General features: G+C 50.5%; 1 protein-coding gene across 2 annotated transcripts in view; it reads right to left on the reverse strand.

Moving 5' to 3' along the window:
- Positions 1–466: 466 nt before the first annotated feature.
- Positions 467–21,452, reverse strand: part of RUFY1 (RUN and FYVE domain containing 1) — a 63,149-nt gene continuing 42,163 nt past the window's right edge. For both annotated transcript variants that reach the window (XM_064376618.1, XM_064376620.1), the window contains exons 12-18: positions 15,384–15,481; positions 13,469–13,588; positions 11,120–11,249; positions 8,376–8,470; positions 4,152–4,200; positions 2,446–2,523; positions 467–1,085 (exon numbers count right to left, since the gene is read on the reverse strand). In XM_064376618.1, the coding sequence (XP_064232688.1) occupies positions 942–1,085; positions 2,446–2,523; positions 4,152–4,200; positions 8,376–8,470; positions 11,120–11,249; positions 13,469–13,588; positions 15,384–15,481 (714 nt within the window). In that variant the 3' untranslated portion in view covers positions 467–941. The remainder of the gene's footprint in view (positions 1,086–2,445; positions 2,524–4,151; positions 4,201–8,375; positions 8,471–11,119; positions 11,250–13,468; positions 13,589–15,383; positions 15,482–21,452) is intronic.

A 21,452-nucleotide genomic window follows, 5' to 3' on the forward strand; every position in this document is an offset into this window, starting at 1 on the left:
AACACAGTGAAACCCCATCTCTACTAAAAATACAAAAAATTAGCTGGGCATGGTGGTGGGCACCTGTAATCCCAGCTACTCAGAGGCTGAGGCAGGAGAATTACTTGAACCTAGGAGGCTGAGGCTGAAGTCACTCCATTGCACTCCAGCCTGGGTGACAGAGCGAGACTGTCTCAAAAACAAGAGTGGCTGCCTGGCAAATGCTTTTCCACAGGTGTCTCTGTCACCAATCACACTCTGAATTACATACGTGAACTACTCTTGGACTTTGTCAACAGGCTTAGGGGTCACTTCCTCTGCCAGTTGATGGCAGGCTGACACTGCAAATTGCCTTTGGCTCACCAAGCACAGCCCTGTAGGCTCCCGCTCACACTGGGCTTGGGCCTCTGACTGCGTGAGGGGCTGCTCTGAGGCTGTAGGTGAGGGTGTGATGGAAGTTGACACAAAGTTTCTGCATGCACCAGAGTGAAAAATAAGTGATTTTATTGCAGGGCCAACAATAGGTATTCACAAGGGCATGAAATGGCAGATCTCTTGACAAGCAGAGAAGGCACATTGCCAAGACCCCATGTGTGTCAAACACTGTGCACAAATCAGGTTTTTAGAAGGGAGTTGGGAGAGGAAAATTGATTACACACTAGCAGAACTGAACTGCAAAATAGGTTAAATTCTTTGAAAAGTGAAAAATGATAGTAGCAAAGTCATGAAGTTACAGCTGAACCAGAGCCATGATATAACCAAGTAAGATGGAAGTTTCCATCCAGAGGAGTTAATTCTGTATAAATCACAGAAAGGTGAGAGCTGCTGTTTCTGGCATGCTATCTTCTGGAGTGGCCAGGCAAGGATTTGATTCTTTGATTCTCGGGAATGCATACAATTCCCAAGCCCCTGGAGACCCAGAGTTTGGCGCTATCTGAGGCTGTGCTCCCAAGGATGGACGCTCAGGAGGCCGTGGAGGAGCAGCGCTGTAGAAGCAGGGTGTGGCAACTGTCACACACCCGCACTGGCTTGGGGTAGGAGGGCAGGGCCAGCTCGTTGCTGGAGCACGTGTTGCAGAAAATGTGTCCACAGTTCCGGCAGTGGTGCTAGAGAACAGGAAAAAGGCAGTCACGGGACACCCAGGGAAAAGCCATCTGCACACCCTCCCTGCTTCCTAACGCAGAAGTGCATTTGTTTGGAATGGCTTCTTATGTTTCTATGGAGTGGTGAGGGGCTGTGTGCAAATAGGGATCTTTTTAAGACAAAAAACTGACTTTTGCTGTACTTCGTCACTAAGCCAGTGAGCTGCTAGTCCATGTTACGGTGAGAGTCTGGTTCATTCTCTTTGATTGCTGCATTCCAAGCTGGTGGGAGTGGGTCTTTGGCTTTCTAAACAGGTTTCCTGGGTGCCTAAGACACTGAGATGAGCACCTGTGCAGCCTCTGCTGCTGTGGCTCCACAGACAGGAGCGGCACACGCGATCTCAAAGGCAGCCTCAGGACGTAGTTTGTAGCTCTGAGCTTACTGCGAGGCACGGCCTGAAACTCGGGAGCTGTGGCTTCCTCTTTTCCACAGAGCTAGGCTGTTAATGGGACCAGACAAAACATGGATGTGGCAGGAAAGGGGGTGGCGCTGGTAGTGTTTCCTTTAGCTCAGTTTTGCTTAAACCCAACTCTTTTCCTGCCCTGCCCAGCTGGTCTTGGTGAGACTGTTAACCCTGGACCCAGAGGTGACTATCTTGTTCCAGAACCTAAAAGGCAGGGGCAAGCACCATGCCTAGATCACCAATGAATTTTTGGTGACCTGCTGCCCTGCAGATTCCCCATTGATACTGTTTTTGCCTCAGTTGGCCAGATTTTGGTCCTGCCACATACAGAAATTTTCAGTGACACTCCTCGAGCAGCTCTGCACACAAGGAGCCCCATCTCCCACCGAATCATTTTTTTTTTCTTTTTTTTTGAGACAGAGTCTTGCTCTGTCACCCAGGTTGGAGTGCAGTGGCATGAACCCAGCTCACCACTACCTCTGCCTCCTGGGTTCAAGCAATTCTTCTTCCTCTGCCTCCCACGTAGCTGGGATTACAGGCATCTGCCACCGCATCCGGCTAATTTTTGTATATTTAGTAGAGATGGGGTTTCACCATGTTGGCCAGGCTGGTCTCGAACTCCTGACCTCGTGATCCACCCACCTCAGCCTCCCAAAGTACTGGGATTACAGGCGTGAGCCCCCACGCCCAGCCCAAATCACTGTCAATCACTGAAAGGATGTGCTGGGGACCAGGGGCCTATGACTGGCCAGGGCCTCCTAGGAAAAGGGTGCCAGGGTAGAACGCCATCTGCATGGGCAAGCAGGACAGTCATGGGGCAGTGAGCCTGGTCTGATACAGGCTTCTGGAATCAGAGAAAGGGGAATCCCAGCAGGCAATGAATGACTCAGGGCTGGGGGGGTGGGTGGAGCCCTACATACCTTCCTCCGGGAAATGGAGAACTCCTTCTCACACTGCCTACAGTGTGTCGCTTCGTCATCTTTCAGCCAGGCATGGCCCTGAAGAGGAAAGGACATTCTAGAAACCACTTTCTGTCTAAGCCCCTGATGAGTGAGTGGCTGTGTTCTGGCTGCATCCATTGTCCCTCATAGCCCTTGTTTCCTAGTTAGACACTGTTTCTTCACCATCAGATGTGGCCTCACAGGACTGTCATGAAGGGTCCTTCCCGGGTTGGGCTGCAGCCGGAGTCCCGTGTCCTAGCTCTGCGCTCCGCCTCCTGGGCTACGCGGGCTGCCCCAAGGCAGTCTCCAGCATCCACTCACTCAGGCACACTCCCACTTTCAATCAGTTCCCTTTGACTGAAGTAGGTAGAGTGAGGTTCTGGTGCCTGCAACCCCAGACCCTGCCTGAGACACTGCCCGAAGTGACTAGCTGGACTGGCAGGTGCGGGAGAAGGGCCAAGTCTGAGTAAGATTAGGACACTTGGTGGCTGATCCCTGTGGAGAGACAGGAGGCAATGGACAGCAGGCACCGTGTCCCATGGGCCTGAGGAAGCCCTTCTTCATACGGGCCAAAGCCCTGTCCCCGAACAGCCCTGGGAAGCAGATGGATTCCATTCCACAGGGGAGGCGGCTGAGGCTCTGAAAGGTGGCTCTTAGGAGGGCTTTATCAGGGAGAAGTAGCACCTATGATTTATCCAGCCTCAGGGACGGGGTGCTCCAGAAGCATGAGGTACTTTTCTGGCCTGTTTGCATCTGCTGGAAGCGATTTTCTTGCTGACAAACAGATCCTCATGACTGAACTAGAGTCACACACCCCTGGGGCTGCCAGTGTGTACCCAGGACGTTCATCCTCACATCAAAGAGCTTTGGGGGCTCTAGAGTCCTGTTTATGATTCGTATCCTCCCTCTGATGCTGTGAAACTGCTGTTACCTAGAAGTTCAGGCTGCTGTTAGTTAGATGCCCAGAGACATTAGGGTCCCTGCTGTGTACCAGCTGGAAGAGTGCCATGTGGAAAAGGACTGCTTTTGCATTGCTGCCAGGCACAGCTGAGGTGAAAGGGCAGACGCTCCTGCAGGCAAGGCCATCCTGAAAGCCAGGCTGCTCTGCCCCCAAAAGTCTGCCTCCTCTCCCATGCTCTCTGCCCTACAGGTTGGCCTGGCACCTGCACGCGCACTGGGCCACCTGCAAGCTCCTGCTCTTCAGTGGAATGTGTCATTCTGCCCTCCCCAAAATGGTGTGGAAACCTGGCCCAACTCAGGGGTTGGCTTGAGTGAGTCCTAGCAATGGCACAGGGCACTACAGTGGGGCTGGCTGGCCTCTGGCCTCTGACTTCAACAGAAGGGCCTGCTTTTCACTGTTTAAAGACATCTGCGAGACAGGGTCTCTCCTCTCTGCCACCTGCTTCCCTTTAGGAATACCCATTAGGCCCACTGTCAAAGCACAGCTCATGGCGGAAGAACTGGAGGCAGAAGACCCAGGTTCAGCTTTGGCCCTGCCACCTGTCATCATTGTCCTCTCAGCTGAGGGACACATTCCTGAGCAGCGTTTGGCTTCTCTCTAAATACGTCATCACCACCACTGCCTCAACCACACACCCTCACCTGACTGTTGGGATGCTTAAATGCACAAGCACACAGGCGAGCAGCGCGCGCGGACAGTGAGGTGGTTCTTAGCAAGCCAGTACCTTCAGTGCCTGGTTCACTTCTTTTATGTCTTCCATCTTCAGCTTGGACCTAAGGGAAGAAAGGCCACATCACAGCAGAGAGCGAGGCCCTGAATCCCTAACACAGCCAGTGCTCATGACCAGCTCCGTGAGGATGACGGACTTGTGAGGAGACCCAGAATATGAGAGGTTCTAAAATGCCTTCCGCCTTTGTACAATCCCAGAGTTGCCTCATCACACCGGCCTCCACGTCTGCTGAGGGCCAAGGCTGAGGCTGCGGGCTGCAACTGGCACAAAAACACACCGCTTAGCCTGCAGGGGTTGAAAAGATTTTGAGGGAGGCTGAGGCGAGAGGTTCGCCTAAGGCCAGAAGTCCGAGGCCTGGCCCTGTTCTGCACTAGTCTCTACTGCGCGCAGCAGCAGGCCTCTCCCTGGCCTACATTCTGCTGCCTGCTCTCTGGAAGGGGCGGGCTCAGAGGGCACAGCCATTGGTTCCTGCTCCATTCTCGTTAGCATCAGAACAACAATTCCGTTGTTTCTGTAAGAGGGCTGAACACAGTCTAAATCGGCAGAACTACGGCAAATAAAATGAGCAGTTTGTGCAATTTGGGGAAACAGTCTAATTCTTTTTTTTTTTTTTTTTGGAGATAGGGTCTTGCTCTATTGCCCAAGCTGGAATGCAGTGGTACAATCACAGGTCACTGTAGCCTTGGCGTCCCGGGCTCAAGCGATCCTCCCACTTCAGCCTTCCAAGTAGCTGGGACTAAAGGTGAGAGCCATCGTGCCCAGCTTGCTGAGTCGCCCAGGCTGGAGTACAGTGGTGTGATCTCAGCTCACTGCAAACCTCTGCTTTCTGGGTTCAAGCAATTATCCTGCCTCAGCTTCCCAAGAAGCTGGGTTGACAGGTGCCCACCACCTGTCATCCCAGGTAATTTTCTTGTACTTTTTTTTTTTTCTCAGAGAGAGCATCTTGCTCTGTTGCCCAGTCCGGGATGCAGTGGTGCAATTTTAGCTCACTGCAACCTCTACCTCCTGGGTTCAAGCAATTCTCCTGCCTCAGCCTCCTGAGTAGCTGGGATTACAGGCATGTGCCACCACGCCCAGCTAATTTTTGGATTCTCAGTAGAGAAGGGATTTCACCGTGTTGGTCAGGCTGGTCTCGAACTCTTGACCTCATGATCCGCCTGCCTCAGTCTCCCAAAGTGCTGGGATTACAGGGGTGAGCCAATGCGCCCAGCCTGGCCTAAGTCTTTCTTAAAAATGGAGATTGGCCGGGTGCAGTGGCTCATACCTGTAATCCCAGCACTTTGGGAGGCTGAGGAGGGTGGATCACCTGAGGTCAGGAGTTTGAGACCAGCCTGGCCAACATGGTGAAATCCTGTCTCTACTAAAAATATAAAAATAAGCCAGGCAGTGTGGTATATGCCTGTAATCTTAGCTAATACAGGGGCTGAGGCAGGCAGATCACTTGAACCTGGGAGGCAGAGGTTGCAGTGAGCCAAGATTGTGCCACTGCACTCCAGCCTGGGCAACAGAGCAAGACTCTGTCTCAAAAAACAAAAAAACAAAACTGAGATTAGTCTGAACTATTATTAGATTAGACTAATCTAAGTGACAAAATGCCAGTTCTCTGGGAAACACGGGCTAGACTTCTAAGGGAGGGATTAGGAAACAGCATTACGGCATTTAGAAAAAGCCCTGTGGTTTTTACCAATGATTGAGAGGCAGCTCCTTCCCTTCCGGGTCTGGCTGCAGAAGCAGGAACTAGTCCAGCAGACTGACAGGATCAGAAAAGGCTGCCCAGATGGACAGACCTTGGGAAGCTACGTCAAGACGGCAAACTGAACATACAAGAACTCTGGGAAACACAATTTAGGAAGAATCCAGATGTTCCCAAGATAATGAAACTGGAAAATTTTCCTGTAGCTAATGTAGGGGTCTGCGAAGAGGCTTTTCCATCTCTGTCAGCTGATACGGGCTTGGAAGAGGAAGAAGGGAAAAGGAGAGCGAGCACAAAAGCCGCTCCTCAGGCAGTCCTTTCTGGGTCTGCACACACCTAACGATGTAACACCCACGGCACTCGCTGGGAGGGAACAGTGGCCAGGCAGCTCACACTGGGATTCGGAAGCTAGGTGAGCTCGTAGCACCAGGCAGACACAAAGGGCAAGGATATAGTTTAAAGATTAGGGACCATCCACACTTTCGAGGTCTGTGGTCCACTAGGAGTGGACCTGTTGACACTGCCTTGCTGTCCATCTAATGGAAAGAGGAAAACACTGGCCGCAACCCCCAGAAGCCAGCTCCTCGCCAGCCTGTGTTCCATGTCTACGCTCTGAGGATTGGGATAGACACCAGGCCTTGCTCTGCTTAAGGAGTTCCCTGGGGGTTGGGGAGGGCAGGGGCCAGAGCATGGCAAGTTGACAGGCCAGAAGAGAGCAGCACAGGGCACTCAGTCAAGTGGGCAGCAGGCAGGGTAGAGGGTGGGAGGGGAGAGGGCAGCAGCCATGAGCTGGTCTAGAAAGGTAGGGGTGTAGGAGAGATGGTGAGTGGGCAGACCACATTCCCACCAGAGATATCAGATTCCATGCCCAGCTATTTTTTTTTTTTTGAGAAGTAATCTCCCTTTTGTCACCCAGGCTGGAATGCAGTGGCACAATCTTGACTCACTGCAACCTCTGCCTCCCAGGTTCAAGCCATACTCACGTCTCAGCCTCCCGAGTAGCTGGGATTACAGACGCCTGCCACCACACCTAGCTAATTTTTGTAATTTTAGTAAAGACAGGGTTTCACCATGTTGGCCACACTGGTCTTGAACTCCTGACCTCAGGTGATCTGTCTGCCTCAGCCTCCCAAAGTGCTGGGATTATAGGCATGAACCACTGTGCCAGCCTATTTTCATTTATTTTTTTGAGACAGAGTCTCGCTGTGTTGCCCAGGCTGGAGTGCAGTGGCTCGATCTCGGCTCACTGCAACCTCTGCCTCAGCCTCCCGAGTAGCTGGGATTACAGGTGCGTGCCACCACACCCAGCTCATTTTTGTATTTTTAGTAGAGATGGGGTTTTCACCATGTTGGCCAGCTGGTCTCGGAACCCCTGACCGTGTGATCCGCCCTCCTTGGCCTCCCAAAGTGCTGGGATTACAGGTGTGAGCCACTGCGCCCGGCCCATTTTCTTAATAGTACTAGACTCTCCGAATTTCTAAACTGTGAGAAAAATTCTAAGGCTGCACATGTCTATACACTAATGTGTTTCAAGTTGATTCTCATTTTGGTCTCCATGTGTGGACCTTTTCTGGTCACATATATGCAGTGCTGGACCTGAGCCCAGCCTGTGCTGAGGTCATGAGCTCATCTCCTTGGTCACGGTGCTTATGTCAGACACAGGTACTCGGGGAGCAGAGAGTCAACCTCGGGTCATCTTGGGAGCTATGCAGAAAGGGAGACTTTGTTCCTCTGATAGATGGCCCTGCTGGGTGCTGTCTTGCCCCTGCAGGGTCCAGACCCACCTGTGAGGTAGACAGGACAGCAGAGGTAGGAGACAGAGACCGATTCCTGATGGCTTCTTTTGCTTAAGCCACTTTGAGTTGGATTTCTGTTACTTGCAACCATGAGTCCTGACTCGAGGAGAAAAAGCCACCCATTCTGTTGAAAATGCAATCATCACACAAATGGACAAGTTCTACCATCTGCAGTGTGATCGACCCCAAGGCCCAGGTATCCACAGCAATGTGTCCAGACGGGACATCAGGGAGGAGAGCTGTCAAGTCAGAGGGGAGCAGAACTACCAGCACCGGAAGCAGACAGACAGACTCTGGCAGATGCAATGGCCAGTTCCCAGAAAGGAAGGGGGCTGGGCTGTGCTGCGCAAAATCCATGCCAGGCTTCCATTCTCAAACAAGTCATGCTCCCTCTGGCCTGACTGTAGGCCGATCAAGCAACCCTCTCATTACCTATCTGTTCCCTAAGGCCCTGGATATGAAGCTAAGGAACAGGAGTGTCCTGGTCACTAGGAATGAATGTGCTCAATAAATTAACTAAGAGCTGACTAACATCCCCATGTGGTTAGCAGAAATCAGTGCTGGGTCCCTCTGAGGCTTAGCTTGCTGAAAGCTCATCGGTGAACAGCGGATAGGACTCCTAAACAGCCCACCCTCCTTTTGCCAAAAGGAGGTAGGTTAGGGGCCTGAGGGATGTGGTGGGTAGCCTGGTGTGCCTGCAGAGGCAGACGAGGGGAGTGGGGTTCTTACTGGCTGAGGTGCAGGCCCATTTCCTGGAGGGCTTGTTCCTGCTCCTCGCAGATCTTCTGCAGCTCTGCCTTCTCGTCCTGAAGCTCCCGCAACTCCTAAAATGAACAAACCAACCAGATGCTGCTGGACAGAGGATTACAAGGTTGTTTTTTTTTTTTGACAGAGTCGCACATTGTTGCCCAAGCTGTAGTGCAGTGGTGTGATCTCGGCTCACTGCAATCTCCACCTCCTGGGTTCAAGCAATTCTCCTGCTTCAGCTTCCTGAGTAGCTGAGTGTGGTGGCTCACGCCTATCATCCCAGCACTTTGGAAGGCTGAGGCGGGTGGATCACTTGAGGTCAGGAGTTCGAGACCAGCCTGGCCAACATGGTGAAACCCCATTTCTACTAAAAATACAAAAAATTAGCTGGGTGTGGTGGCACATGCCAGTAACCCCAGCTACTCAAGAGGCTGAGGCAGGAAAATTGCTTGAACCCGGGAGGAAGAGGTTGCAGTGAGCCAAGATCATGCCACTGCACTCTAGCCTGGGCAACAGCATAAGACTCCATCTCAAAAAAAAAAAAAAAAAAAAAGTTACCCTTGGCCGGGCGTGGTGGTTCGAATGGCTGTAATACCAGCACTGTGGGAGTCTAAGATGGGTGGATCACCTGAGGTCAGGCATTCAAGACCAGCCTGGCCAACGTGGCGAAACCCCTCCTCTACTAAAAATAGAAAAATTAGCAGGGAATGGTGGCACATGCCTGTAATCCCAGCTACTTGGGAGGCTGCGGCACGAGAATCGCTTGAACTGGGGAGGTGAAGGTTGCAGTGAGCTGAGATTGTGCCACTACACTCCAGCCTGGGTGACAGAGCAAGACTCTATCTCAAAAAAAAAAAAAAAAATTACCCTAACGGGACAAATGAGGCTTTGCCTATTTGAGCTTCTTTTCAAAAGATAAACTTTTTACAAAACAGATCGCTATCTCAAAAAATCTACAGAAAAACCCTACACAAAATTACATGAAACTTGCATCAGCAAAGAATAGTTTGAAAGGTGTTTTCTGTTCAACTCTCGAAAAGCTGCTTTTTTGGAAAACACTGGTCAAGGGTGACGAAGAGGGTGATCTGGGCCTCATGTCATGGCTAGAACACTCGGAGGCTGGCTGGACCATGTGAGGAGCCCTGCAGGGAGGGAGCTCCCCAGGGGCAATGGCACTCACACCTGGGGTCAGGACACCTTGAGCCGGGCTGGTAAGGCCAGGACGGAGACCCGGAAAGTAACTGGGGTTTCTGGGACCACGGAGAGCATGGCGGAGCTGAGGCCTGAGCAAGGGGGCGGCTCCCTGCACACCCTGTGCCGCAGCTTCTGCTTCTGTGCACACGCTCATGAGGCACGCTGGGGCTTCGCTGGGGATATTAGACATTGTTCTGTTCCTATGGCTGGGGCAGGCTGTAATTGTGTAATTCCGATCTTTTGACCGAAGCATCCTGAAGCAGAATGAAGGAGGTCTGCCTGGGATGAGGCAGAACTTTCTGGAGCCCTCTTCTGCCCTCCCCTTCCTCCCTTCCACTCTCCAAGCCTGACCTGGCTCTTGAGGAAGCTCTCCCTTCCCCAACAACTCCAGGCACTTTCCACTAGAAATCAAAAGGGCCTTTCCTGACTCACTCAGCTTGTGCAGTGGTGTCCATTACCATGTTCAATGCAACAAAATCCGGGTCCAGAAGTCACTCCAGCCCCGAAGGCCCCTCCTGGGAAGGTGCCTAGAGAAGCCCAGTTTGGGCTCAGTTGCGCTGCAGCACCCGGCAGTGCAGGGGCCTGAGAAGAGGGCACCTCATCTGCACAAGGGAGGAGCCCCCCATAGCGCCCCGGGCTGCAGTCAGCTCTGTCCAGGATCGCAGAGCCTCCTCCCCTCTGGGAAGACAGCCGATGATGTTACATTAGGGCAAATGTTTCCCACCGCCTCGGAGTTGCCTGGGAGGTCTAGCTCCACAGCCAGAGAGTGAAGGCCTGCTGGACCCTACTTCTCTTGCCCTCTGAAGCCAACAGCATCCAGGCCATGCCTCCAAGTGAGAGCGTGTTCCAGGAGACTGAGGTGATGTTGAGGAAGTGGAGGGCGGGGTCAGTCTGCTTCCCAGAGGTGACCTGACCTTGGGCAGGGTGGCTGAGGTGAGGACTGGCACGTGGTCGAAGATGTTTACTGGTTCCTCCCAGCTTCCTCTCCTGCAAGCCTACCACCCACTCTCCACACAGTAGCCAATGACTGTCCATGAATGAAGTGGATCCTGTCCGTCCACCAACTTTCCATTGTGCTCAGAATAAAAGTCACGTTCCTCCGCCTGCTCACAGGGCCACGAAGGGCTCCCTCCTGCCTGCCGCCTGAGGCCTCCTCTTTCCTCCTCACACTCCTGTCTGTTCCTGCAGTCTCTGCCAGAGAGGTGCTTTGTAGGGCATCACTCACTGGAGCCTCTGCTCACCGATCACTCCCTCCCGAGACCTCCGCACACAGGAGACCGAGGACACTGTTCTGCTTTATTCTCTTGATGGCACTCACCTTTATCTGAGCTGGCCAGCAGGCTTAGTGGCTCATGCTTTGTCTTTGCCTTAAGCTCCTAAAACAGGAGCTCCCTAGGCGGGGAACAGCCTCCCCACGCCCTGGAGTTGCCTGGCTCCCACACGAAGAGGGCAGGGAGGGGAGTCTGCCAGGAGCACGGTAGGGGCTTCTGGGGCTGCCAGAGGCTCTCCTCTCCCAGGCTGGCCCACCTCACCTTTTTCAATCCTTCCACTTGTTGTAGCTCTGTTCTGAGTAGAGAGGAAGTGTCTTTCTCGTGCTGTAATTCACGCTGAAGAGCTTGTCTTTGCTCTTTTTCTGATTTCAGCTCTTTCTCTAGGCTTGAGCTGTTTTCCCAAAATGAACTTGAGTTAGTCCCAGTGGGAGATTTTCATGGAAGATCCACAACCCAATTCACTGCCCAGGAAATGGAGAACTCTCGGAATTGGCACTTGAGCATCTAAAACCTTTGGTAAGGCTTCCCTCTCCCCCAGGGTCACCTACCCTTCCACAAAAAAAAGCGGAAACCAGGGAGAGAAAAGCCTGCAGGGACACACTGGACACTTATGCAGGAGAGAAGAAAGAGAGCTCTAGAACACTTAGGACCACATAAGCAGAATCTCCCCTGACATAGAGACCTGAAGAAAGGAAGTTCAAAATTTGTTCTTTTTTTTGAGACAGGGTCTAGCTCTGTCACCCCAGCTGGAGAGCAGTGGTGTAACCTCAGCTCACTGCAGCCTCAACCTCCTGGGCTCAACTGATCCTCCCGCTCTGGCTACCCAAGGTACGGGGATTACAGGCATGAGCCACTCCATTCTGGCCAATTCATTCTGCTTTTCTTCGTTTTTTCCTTTTTTGAGATGGAGTCTTGCTCTGTTGCCTAGGCTGGAGTGTAGTGGCGTGATCTCGGCTCACTGCAACCTCTGCACACAGGTGAGCAAGGACACTGTATCCTTGAACCCTCCTTGCAGAGATCCTTGAACCCTCCCAGGTATCTGGGATTACAAGCACCCACCACCATGCCTGGCTAATTTTTTGTATTTTTAGTAGAGACAAGGTTTTACCATGTTGGCCAGGCTGGTGTCGAACTCCTGACCTTGTGATCCTCCCACCTTGGCCTCCCAGAGTGTTGGAATTACAGGTGTGAGCCACTGCACCCAGCGTCATTCTGCTTTCTATATCCTGTGGCCAGGCTGACAATGGAGGATCCTGGAGGGAGGCCAGGAGTGAGCCTCAGCCTGAACCTGACTCCTCCCTTGTAGCAGCTCAGTGGCCCTGGGCGCACTGCTGGACCCCCTGGAGTCTTCTCTCTCTTTGTGGGAATAAAGATGACTCTCTCTTCTCTCAATGTCAGGCTTTTAGCTTGGCATTTATACCATCTCAAAAAATCTACAGGCCAGGCATGGTGGCTCACGTCTGTAATCCTAGCAGTTTGGGAGGCCAAGATGGGTGGATCACTTGAGGCCAGAAGATTGAGACCAGCCTGGCCAACATGGCAAAAGCCTGTCTCTACCAAAAATATAAAAACTAGCCGGGTGTTTTGGTTTGCACCTGTAGGCCTAGCTACTCATGAGGCTGAGGCACAAGAACTGTTTGAGCCTGGGAGGCGGAGGTTGCAGGTGCAGAGACTGCTCCACTGCACTCCAGTCTGGTGACAGAGTGAGACTGTTAAAAAAATCTATAGACAGGCTGGGCGCGGTGGCTCACGCCTGTAATCCCAGCACTTTGGGAGGCCGAGATGGGTGGATCACGAGGTCAAGAGATCGAGACCATCCTGGTCAACATGGCGAAACCCCGTCTCTATTAAAAATACAAATATTGGCCGGGCGCGGTGGCTCAAGCCTGTAATCCCAGCACTTTGGGAGGCCGAGGCGGGTGGATCACGAGGTCAAGAGATCGAGACCATCCTGGTCAACATGGTGAAACCCCGTCTCTACTAATACAAAAAATTAGCTGGGCACGGTGGCGCGTGCCTGTAATCCCAGCTACTCAGGAGGCTGAGGCAGGAGAATTGCCTGAATCCAGGAGGCAGAGATTGCGGTGAGCCGAGATCGCGCCATTGCGCTCCAGCCTGGGAAACAAGAGCGAAACTCCGTCTCAAAAAAAAAAAAAAAAAATACAAATATTAGCTGGGCATGGTGGCGCATGCCTGTAGTCCCAGCTACTCGGGAGGCTGAGGCAGGAGAATTGCTTGAACCCAGGAGATGGAGGTTGCGGTGAGCCGAGATCGTGCCATTGCACTCCAGCCTGGGTAACAAGAGCAAAACTCCATCTCAAAAAAAAAAAAAAAAATCTATAGACAAACTGTGCATAAAATTATATGAAGCCTGCATCAGCAAAGGTTAGGTGAAAGGTGGCTTTCTGCTCAACACTGACAAAGCTGTTTTTTTGGAAAGGGCTGGTCAAGGATGATAAAGGCTACAACCTGGGACCATGGTCTCAGAGTGGCCAGACCTCCTGGAGACTGGCTGGACCACGTGAGGAGCCCTGTGACGAGAAGCAGGATACTACCCGCCCCCAATTCTTCCCAGTCCCTCCTGAGCCATGCCCCTCCCAAGGCCCCTACCATTGCTCATGCAGCTGGGAGAGCTGCAGCTGCAGGGCGCCGATCCTCCCGCCGAGCTCCTGCTGCAGCCTGTGGCTCCGCTCCTCGGCCCCCTGCCTCGCCCGCTCTGAGTGCTGCAACCTGGATGCAACACCAGCAAGAAGAGCACAAATGAAGCAAATCTTGTAAGGGAACGACGACTTTTGCATACTTTTGCTGTCCGAACTTCTTTTAAAAATTAACAAACAGTAAAATTAACTCTTGTGAGTTTTAACACGTGGAGATTCAGCTCCACTACAATCAGGATACAGGACGGTTCCACCACTCCCAAAACTCCCAAGTGCTGCCCCTCTGGAGTCACACAGTCTCCCACCTCAGCCCCTGGCAACCACTCATCTGTTCTGCAACAATAAGGCTTTGGCTTTTTGAGAATGTAACATAAATGTAATTATACTTTACATAAACTTGAGACTGGCTTTTTCTCAGAATAATGTCTTTGAGATCAATCCAAGATTCCGTGTATATTAATGGTTCATTCCTTTTTTCTCCCTTTCATTCCTTTTTATGGCTGAGCTGTATTTCACTGCACAGACATGCCAGTTTGTTTATCCACTCTAGAGCAAACATTGTAACTGCTTCTAGTATTTGGTGGTAGTGAACAGAGCTGCTATAAACATGTGTACTGGTTTTTGTGTAGACGTAAGTTTCATTTCTATTTGGATCATATGGTAAGAGGATGTTCAGCTTTTTGAGAAACTGTTTCCCTAAGTGGCTGCACCATTTTGCATTCCCACCAATAATGTATGAGAGATCCATTTGTTCTGTGTCCTCACTGGCACTTGGTATTGTCACTAAAGGAACCGTAGCTGTTCTAACAGTGTGTGATGGGATTGTGTCGCTCCTTTCTCTTTTTCTTTTTTTTGAGACAGGGTCTTGCTCTGTTGCCCAGGATGGAGTGCAATTGGCACCATCTCGACTCACTGTAACCTCCGCCTCCTGGGTTCAAGTAATTCTTCTGCCTCAGCCTCCCGAGTAGCTGGGACCGCAGGCATGTGCCACCACACCTGGCTAATTTTTTTTTGTATTTTTAGTAGAGATGAGGTTTCACTATGTTTGTTGGCCAGGCTGGTTTTGAACTCCTGACCTTGTGATCCACCCGCCTCAGCTTCCCAAAGTGCTGGGATTACAGGTATGAGCCACTGCACCTGGCCAAGGTTCATTTTCTGGCATATGGAATAGCTAATTGCTCCAACATAGTATTTTTTTAAGACAGCATCTCCCTCTGCTGCCCAGGCTGGTCTTGGACTCCTGGCCTCCAGTGATCCTCCCACCTCAGCCTCCCAAAGTGTTGGAGTTACAGGCATGAGCCACTGTGCGCAGCCCCCAACATCATTTATTGACAACACTATCCTTTCTCCACTGAACTGCCTCAGTAACTTTGTAAAAAGAAGTTGGTCTTATTTGCCTGGGTCTTTTTTTAAACTTTATACTGATCCATCGCTGACCTGGTATTTAAATGTCCTAGTGTCAAGGAGTTCACAGTACAGGTCTAATGCACCAACAGGAGAATCTGATGCAGTGGTCAAAAGGCTGATTAAAAGCTAGGCAACGCTGGGAGCGGTGGCTCCAGCCTGTAATTCCAGATACTCGGGAGGCTGAAGCAAGAGAACAGCTTGAACCCGGGAGGTGGAGGTTGCAGTGAACCAAGATCATGCCACTGCACTCCAGCCTGGGCAACAGAGTGAGACTCTGTCTCAAAAAAAAAAAAAAAAAGCTAGGCAAGGCTGCTGAACCTAGTCCTTTGTTGGGCAAGACTGCGGCCCAAAGGACAGTCATCCCATTACCCCTGCACTTTTGAGAGGGACTCTGATAAGTCTCCAGGCCCAGGGAATGCTCAACACCTTCCAGAGAATATCTGCCAGTGGGAGGTAATTACCTCTCTTCCATTTGTTTCATGCTGGACATCACTTGGTTGGTTTTTCCTTCAAAGGAAGTGATGGCTTCATTCTTCTGCTGCAGACTGCTCTCTGCATTCTACAAAAGCAAAGGAGGGCTTCATACTCTGTGTGTCCCGCATCCTCGCGCATGCTCTGGATTACAAATGGGGCTTTTAACCTTGTACCTTCGTGACACTTTCAAGAGTATTCTGCGAATTGCTGCTCTTCTCCAGAGCCCTGGAAGACAAACTGAGTCAAGGCTCCCAGCTTTGTCAACAGAAGGGAAGGCAGAGAGGGAAGTCCTGGAGTTTCTGCTCCTTTTTGACAGCATATTCCAGTCAGGTCAGACTCAGTGTTCCCCAGCTGTCCCCACGTGCCAGGCACATCTACTAGTTCATCTCAGCCCTGAAGCGTTCTCAAGGAAGATGCTCTCACCCCACTTTTCCCACTGAGAAATGGAAGCTCAGAAGAAAGATACTGGATGAAGGTTAAGAGCAAATGAGGAGTGGAACTGGGTTCACACCTACATCTGTGTGATTTTCTACAAGTACAGCTTTTAGCCATGACAGATACAGAGTGGCCAGGAGGGGGCACTGTGTGTTCCTGAGTGTTTACAAGAGACACCTTTAAAAAGCCTGAAGACAGGCCAGGGGCAGGAGGATGCGGGGGGATCGGTGGCTCACACCTATAATCCCAGCACTTTGGGAGGCAAAGGCGGGTGCGTTACCTGAGGTCAGGAGTTCGAGACTGGCCTGACCAACATGGTGAAACCCCGTCTCTACTAAAACTATAAAAACTAGCTGGGTGTGGTGGTATATACCTGTAATCCCAGCTACTTAGGAGGCTGAGGCAGGAGAATCGATTGAGCCCAGGAGACAGAGGCTGAAGTGAGTGCGGACAGAGGGAGACTCTGTCTCAAAAAAAAAAAAAAAAGCCTGAAGACAGAAGCCCTAATAAATTCCTGAAAAATGACATATAGACTGTATTCTCTGACCTTAATGTAATAAAATCGGACCTTTTTTTTTTTTTTTTTTTGAGACAGAGTCTCACTCTGTAGTCCAGGCTGGAGTGCAGTGGAACGATCTTGACTCACTGGAACCTCCATCTCCCAGGTTTAAGCGATTCTCTTGCCTCTGCCTCCCAAGTAGCTGGGACTACAGGAGCCTGCCACCATGCCCAGGCTATTTTTCTTTTCTTTTTTTTGTATTTTTTTTTTTTTAATAGAGATGGGGTTTCACTATGTTAGCCAGGATGGTCCTGACCTCCTGACCTCGTGATCCACCTGCCTTGGTCTCCCAAAGTGCTGGGATTACAGGCTCGAGCCACCACGCTCCGCCAAAATCAGACATTAATAACAAAAGGATAGCTAGAAACACCTCTCATCTGAAAACTAAATGGGATATTACTAGAAAGGATTGAGCTAAAAAAAAAAGGGGCAGAATTATGAGATACTTAGAGCTAAAAGAATGCAAACACCATATGATATTTCACTGCATTGAAGATGCCACTGAGTCTAGGAAACACCATAATTTCATACACAACTGAGAAAGGAAAACAGTGCTGATTGAAACAGGATACGTCATCTTGACTAAAAGATGCATCTCAATTTCAGAGATGCTAAAATGGGGAAAATGTGCTTCTGTGATTATGAAATACTTCAGTAACAATTTGAGAGACACAGCTAAAGTAGATCTTGTGGGTAATTCTTAACTTTAAATAAATTTTTTAATGAAACAGAGACAAAACCAATGCACTTAGTGTGCATTTCGGAGGTTGAAAATGAGCTACAGAGCAAACCCAAATAAAACAAGTAGAACATAAAGGTGAGGGTGAGCTGTTCCAGTCACACTACTGACACCAACTGTGTGGGTTTTCCATACCAACGACCAATTCTGACACTAATTAGATGTCTGATAATTCAATTCTGATACTACCATAATTACTCAGAGTTAGTGCACACTCCACAGGTTAAGGGCTCAGTCCCACAAGACTGTCCCACTTGAAACGCCAGTTCCAGATCCCAGATTTCCACTGCATTTCTGACCAAGTGGCTATACCCTGGGGGTTCCCATGACCCCCTCCTCAGCTTTGCTAGAATGGCTGCCGGAACTCAGGAAGGCACTTTACTTACTATTACTGGTTTCTTATAAAGGAACAGCCAAATGGAAGAGACACACAGGACACAGGATGGGGGAAGGGGTGCAGAGCTTCCACATCTCTTTGGATACGCCACCCTCCCAGCACCTTGAGGAGTCATTAGCCCAGAAGCTCTCTGAACCTTGTTGTTTTTAGGGACATCTCATTATGTAGCCATGACTGATTAAATCATTGATCACTGGTGATTAGCTCAATCTCCAGTCCTTCTTCCCTCCCTCCAGGAGTGGGGCTGAAAAGTTCTAACTCTATAATCGTGCTGGGCGACCAGTGACCATCCTGAAGCTACCTAGAAGCCCCCAGCTATACCTGTTGTTAGCATACAAAAGACTCTTATCACTCTAGAGTATCTAAGGGTTTAAGAAGCTGCATACTAGAAACCAGGGGCAGAAACCAAATATATATTTCTTGTTGTGCCGTGGTAGAAAGCAATTAAGTATGAAACAACAACGGTAAAGAATATTAAGATAGTCCAGGCACGGTGGCTCATGCCTGTAATACCAGCACTTTGGGAGGCTGAGGCAGCTGGATCACTTGAGGTCAGGAGTTCAAGACCAGCCTGACCAACATGGTTAAATCCCATCTCCACTAAAATTCAAAACTTAGCTGGGCATGGTGATGCATGCCTGTAATCCCAGCTACTTGGGAGGCTGAGCAAGGAGAAACGCTTGAACCAGGAAGGTGGAGGCTGGAGGTTACAGTGAGCTAAGATCACACCATCGCACTCCAGTCTGGGCAACAAGAGTGAAACTCCCTCTCAAAAAAAAAGGAGTATGATTGACTCAACCACCTACATTGGAAGCCCAAAGGGGGAAAAGGGTCTGAAGTGAAAACAGGAGGACACAATCGTAGCAGTGCCAGAGGGTCTCTTGGTGTGCGGCGCTTCTCGAATGAAAACCCACCATGTCGGGCCAGGTGCGGTGGCTCACACTTGTAATCACAATACTCTGGGAGGCTGAAGCGGGCCAGACTGCTGGAGCTCTGGAGTTCAAGACCAGCCCGGGAAACATGGTGAAACCCTGTCTCCACCAAAAATACAAAAATTAGCTGGCACGGTGGCACGCACCTATAATCCCAACTACATGGGGGGCTGAGGTAGGAGAATTGGTTGAACCTGGGAGGTGGAGGCTGCAGTGAGTTGAGATCTCACCACTGTACTCCAGCCTGGGCGACAAAGCCAGAACCTGTCTCAAAAAAAAAAGAAAAGAAAAGAAAACTGACCATATGTGGCACTGACTTGGGAGGCAGGGGTGGATGCTGTCAAAGTAGATGCTGGCAGCTGTAAAGCTGGTGATCCCTGTTAGCTATGGCAAAGTGTTGGGTACAACTGCCACTTGCCTAAGCTTGGCAAACAGCACAGGCCAGCAGTGCCAGCAAAGCCCAGAAAGAGCTGGAGGAGCCAGGACAGTGAGTGTTGGCTGTCCTGCTGTCTGACAAGGTGTTGTGAGGAAGGGCCATGCACAGGCGGAAGTCAGCTGGCTGGCACGGAGAGATGAACAGGAATAGAGAGGCCAATGGGAGGGACCTCACAGAACCAGAAACGTTAACTGCTTCTGGACCCTAAAGTAGGTAAGACTAAGAACAGCAATGAAGGTGCTACAGAACAGCGGTGCAGTGAAGACCGTATCGAAGGTGCTTCTCTCACACCTACATCTGTTGTTTCAGATGACCGCTCATTAACATGAAGAGGGAGAGGGAGAAGGAAAGACAGACAGACACACACAGCAAAGAAGCAAAGCAATGAGGCAGGAGCAAGAACAGGAGAGTTCAGGGAGGAACTCTGTCACTGACACACAGACCAAGGAGAAGTGAACTGAACAGAGGCTGCGACTGAGGCAACCGCCTTATCAAAGGCATCGAGTCTGGCCTGAAAAACACCTGTGACTGATCCCTACTACAGCAGCCAGGCTGGCCAAGAGATCCCAGCAAGAAGCTGGTTAAGAAGCTGTTGTAAAAGCCGCACAGCCCCCAAGGAGGGTATGCTCTGAGCCCTCTTCAGATGTGGCCATAGATGCTGGTGGACCTCTTGGGGGATGTGGGGTCAGCTGGTCAAAAAATTCTTCCAAAGGCAGAACCAGGGTGGCCAGGCATGCTGAAAACAGAGCCCCCCATTAGGTGCAGCAGCCTTCGTGGTTCCTGCCCCAGGGGCTGGCGACCGCTGTCTCCCGTTCCCACACGGGCACTTCCACTATGTATGTGTCGCTTCTGCTCCACTGTTTCATGCCGTGGGTGACGGGCTCACGTGAGAAAGACGCTAGCCTTCTGGGCCACAGGTCCCGTGGGCTGCTGGAGAGGGCTCCACATCAGCCAGGGACTGCAGATTTGAGGAGGATGCAGGGTCCAGCTGGGGTGTCACGGCAGCTTCCGTGGGCCAGCTGTGGTAGAGACAATGATCTGTCTACCAACATCTCTCTTTCCTCCCCCTGGCCTGTAGCTCAGGAAGAAAGGAGCTTCCAGGTCCCCCTAGGAGACAAGCGTGGCACTGGTGACCAACCCCTTCCCATGGAACTGACTGGAAGCAATGTGTGCAACTTCTGTCTCACTGCCTGAGAGGAAGTCCCGGCTCTGGACTTTTGTTTTTCTCCTACCTTCCAATGGCAAGAATGGTGACAACTAGAGTGGCCCGGACAGTTGGGGCCCTGAATGACTGTGGGGAACAAAAGTGCTAGTCTGAATGCCCATCCTGCAACCATTACATAACGGAAATACAAATTCCCATATACATGGGAATGTGTGTGCGTCTATTTTTTTTTTCATTGCCTTCAAGCATGGAAATTTGGTCAACAAAAAGAGATTTTAGGGTCTGCTAAGCTCTTACAGCAGTTTAGTTTTCCCTAACAAACACACATTTATATTATGCCTGTTTACTAATTAATACCAGAAGAAAACATAAAAAAATTAAAATAGATGATTTGTCAGGAAGGTGAAACTATTTTCTTTCTTCCCTTAAAATTTTTTTAGCCGGGCGCGGTGGCTCACGCCTATAATCCCAGCACTTTGGGAGGCCGAGGCGGGTGGATCACGAGGTCAAGAGATCGAGACCATCCTGGTCAACAAGGTGAAACCCCGTCTCTACTTAAAAATACAAAAATTAGCTGGGCATGGTGGCGCAGGCCTGTAGTCCCAGCTACTCAGGAGGCTGAGGCAGGAGAATTGCTTGAACCCAGGAGACGGAGGTTGCGGTGAGCCGAGATCGCGCCATTGCACTCCAGCCTGGGTAACGAGTGAAACTGTGAAACTCCATCTCAAAAAAAAAAAAATTTTTTTAAATTTTTTTATCACTGGGGAAGAGATGCGTATTCTTCCTTTCTTCTTTTGTTTTACTTCAATTTTTACTGTTGCTATCATAATCTTTATTAGTACATATTTTTTTGAGACAGAGTTTTGCTCTTGTTGCCTACGCCGGAGTGCAATGGTGCGATCTTGGCTCACGGCAACCTCTGCCTCCCGGGTTCAAGCAATTTTCTGCCTCAGTCTCTCGAGTAGCTGGGATTACAGGCATGCGCCACCATGCCCGGCTAATTTTGTATTTTTAGTAGATACGGGGTTTTTCCACGTTGGTCAGGCTGGTCTCGAACTCCTGACCTCGGGCAATCCGCCCACCTTGGCCTCCCAAAGTTCTGGGATTACAGGCATGAGCCACTGTGCCCAGCCGATTAAGTTTTAAAATGACAGGAAAAAATAAGTTTATTATTGCTGTCTCATATTATCTATGACATAGATGTCATAGGAAGAGTAAAGCTATATCCATGGAAAATGAAATGGGACTGTTTTGGCAAGAAAATAGGAACCAGAAACGTTAAATAAAAGTTTTTTTTTTTTGAGATGGAGTCTCGCTCTTTCGCCAGGCTGGAGTGCAGTGGCACCATCTCAGCTCACTGCAACCTCCGTCTCCCAGGTTCAAGTGATGCCCC

Source organism: Aotus nancymaae, unplaced genomic scaffold, assembly GCF_030222135.1.
Source record: "Aotus nancymaae isolate 86718 unplaced genomic scaffold, 86718_ANA_hifiasm-v0.15.2.pri h1tg000015l_1, whole genome shotgun sequence".
Classification (NCBI taxonomy): domain Eukaryota; kingdom Metazoa; phylum Chordata; class Mammalia; order Primates; family Aotidae; genus Aotus; species Aotus nancymaae.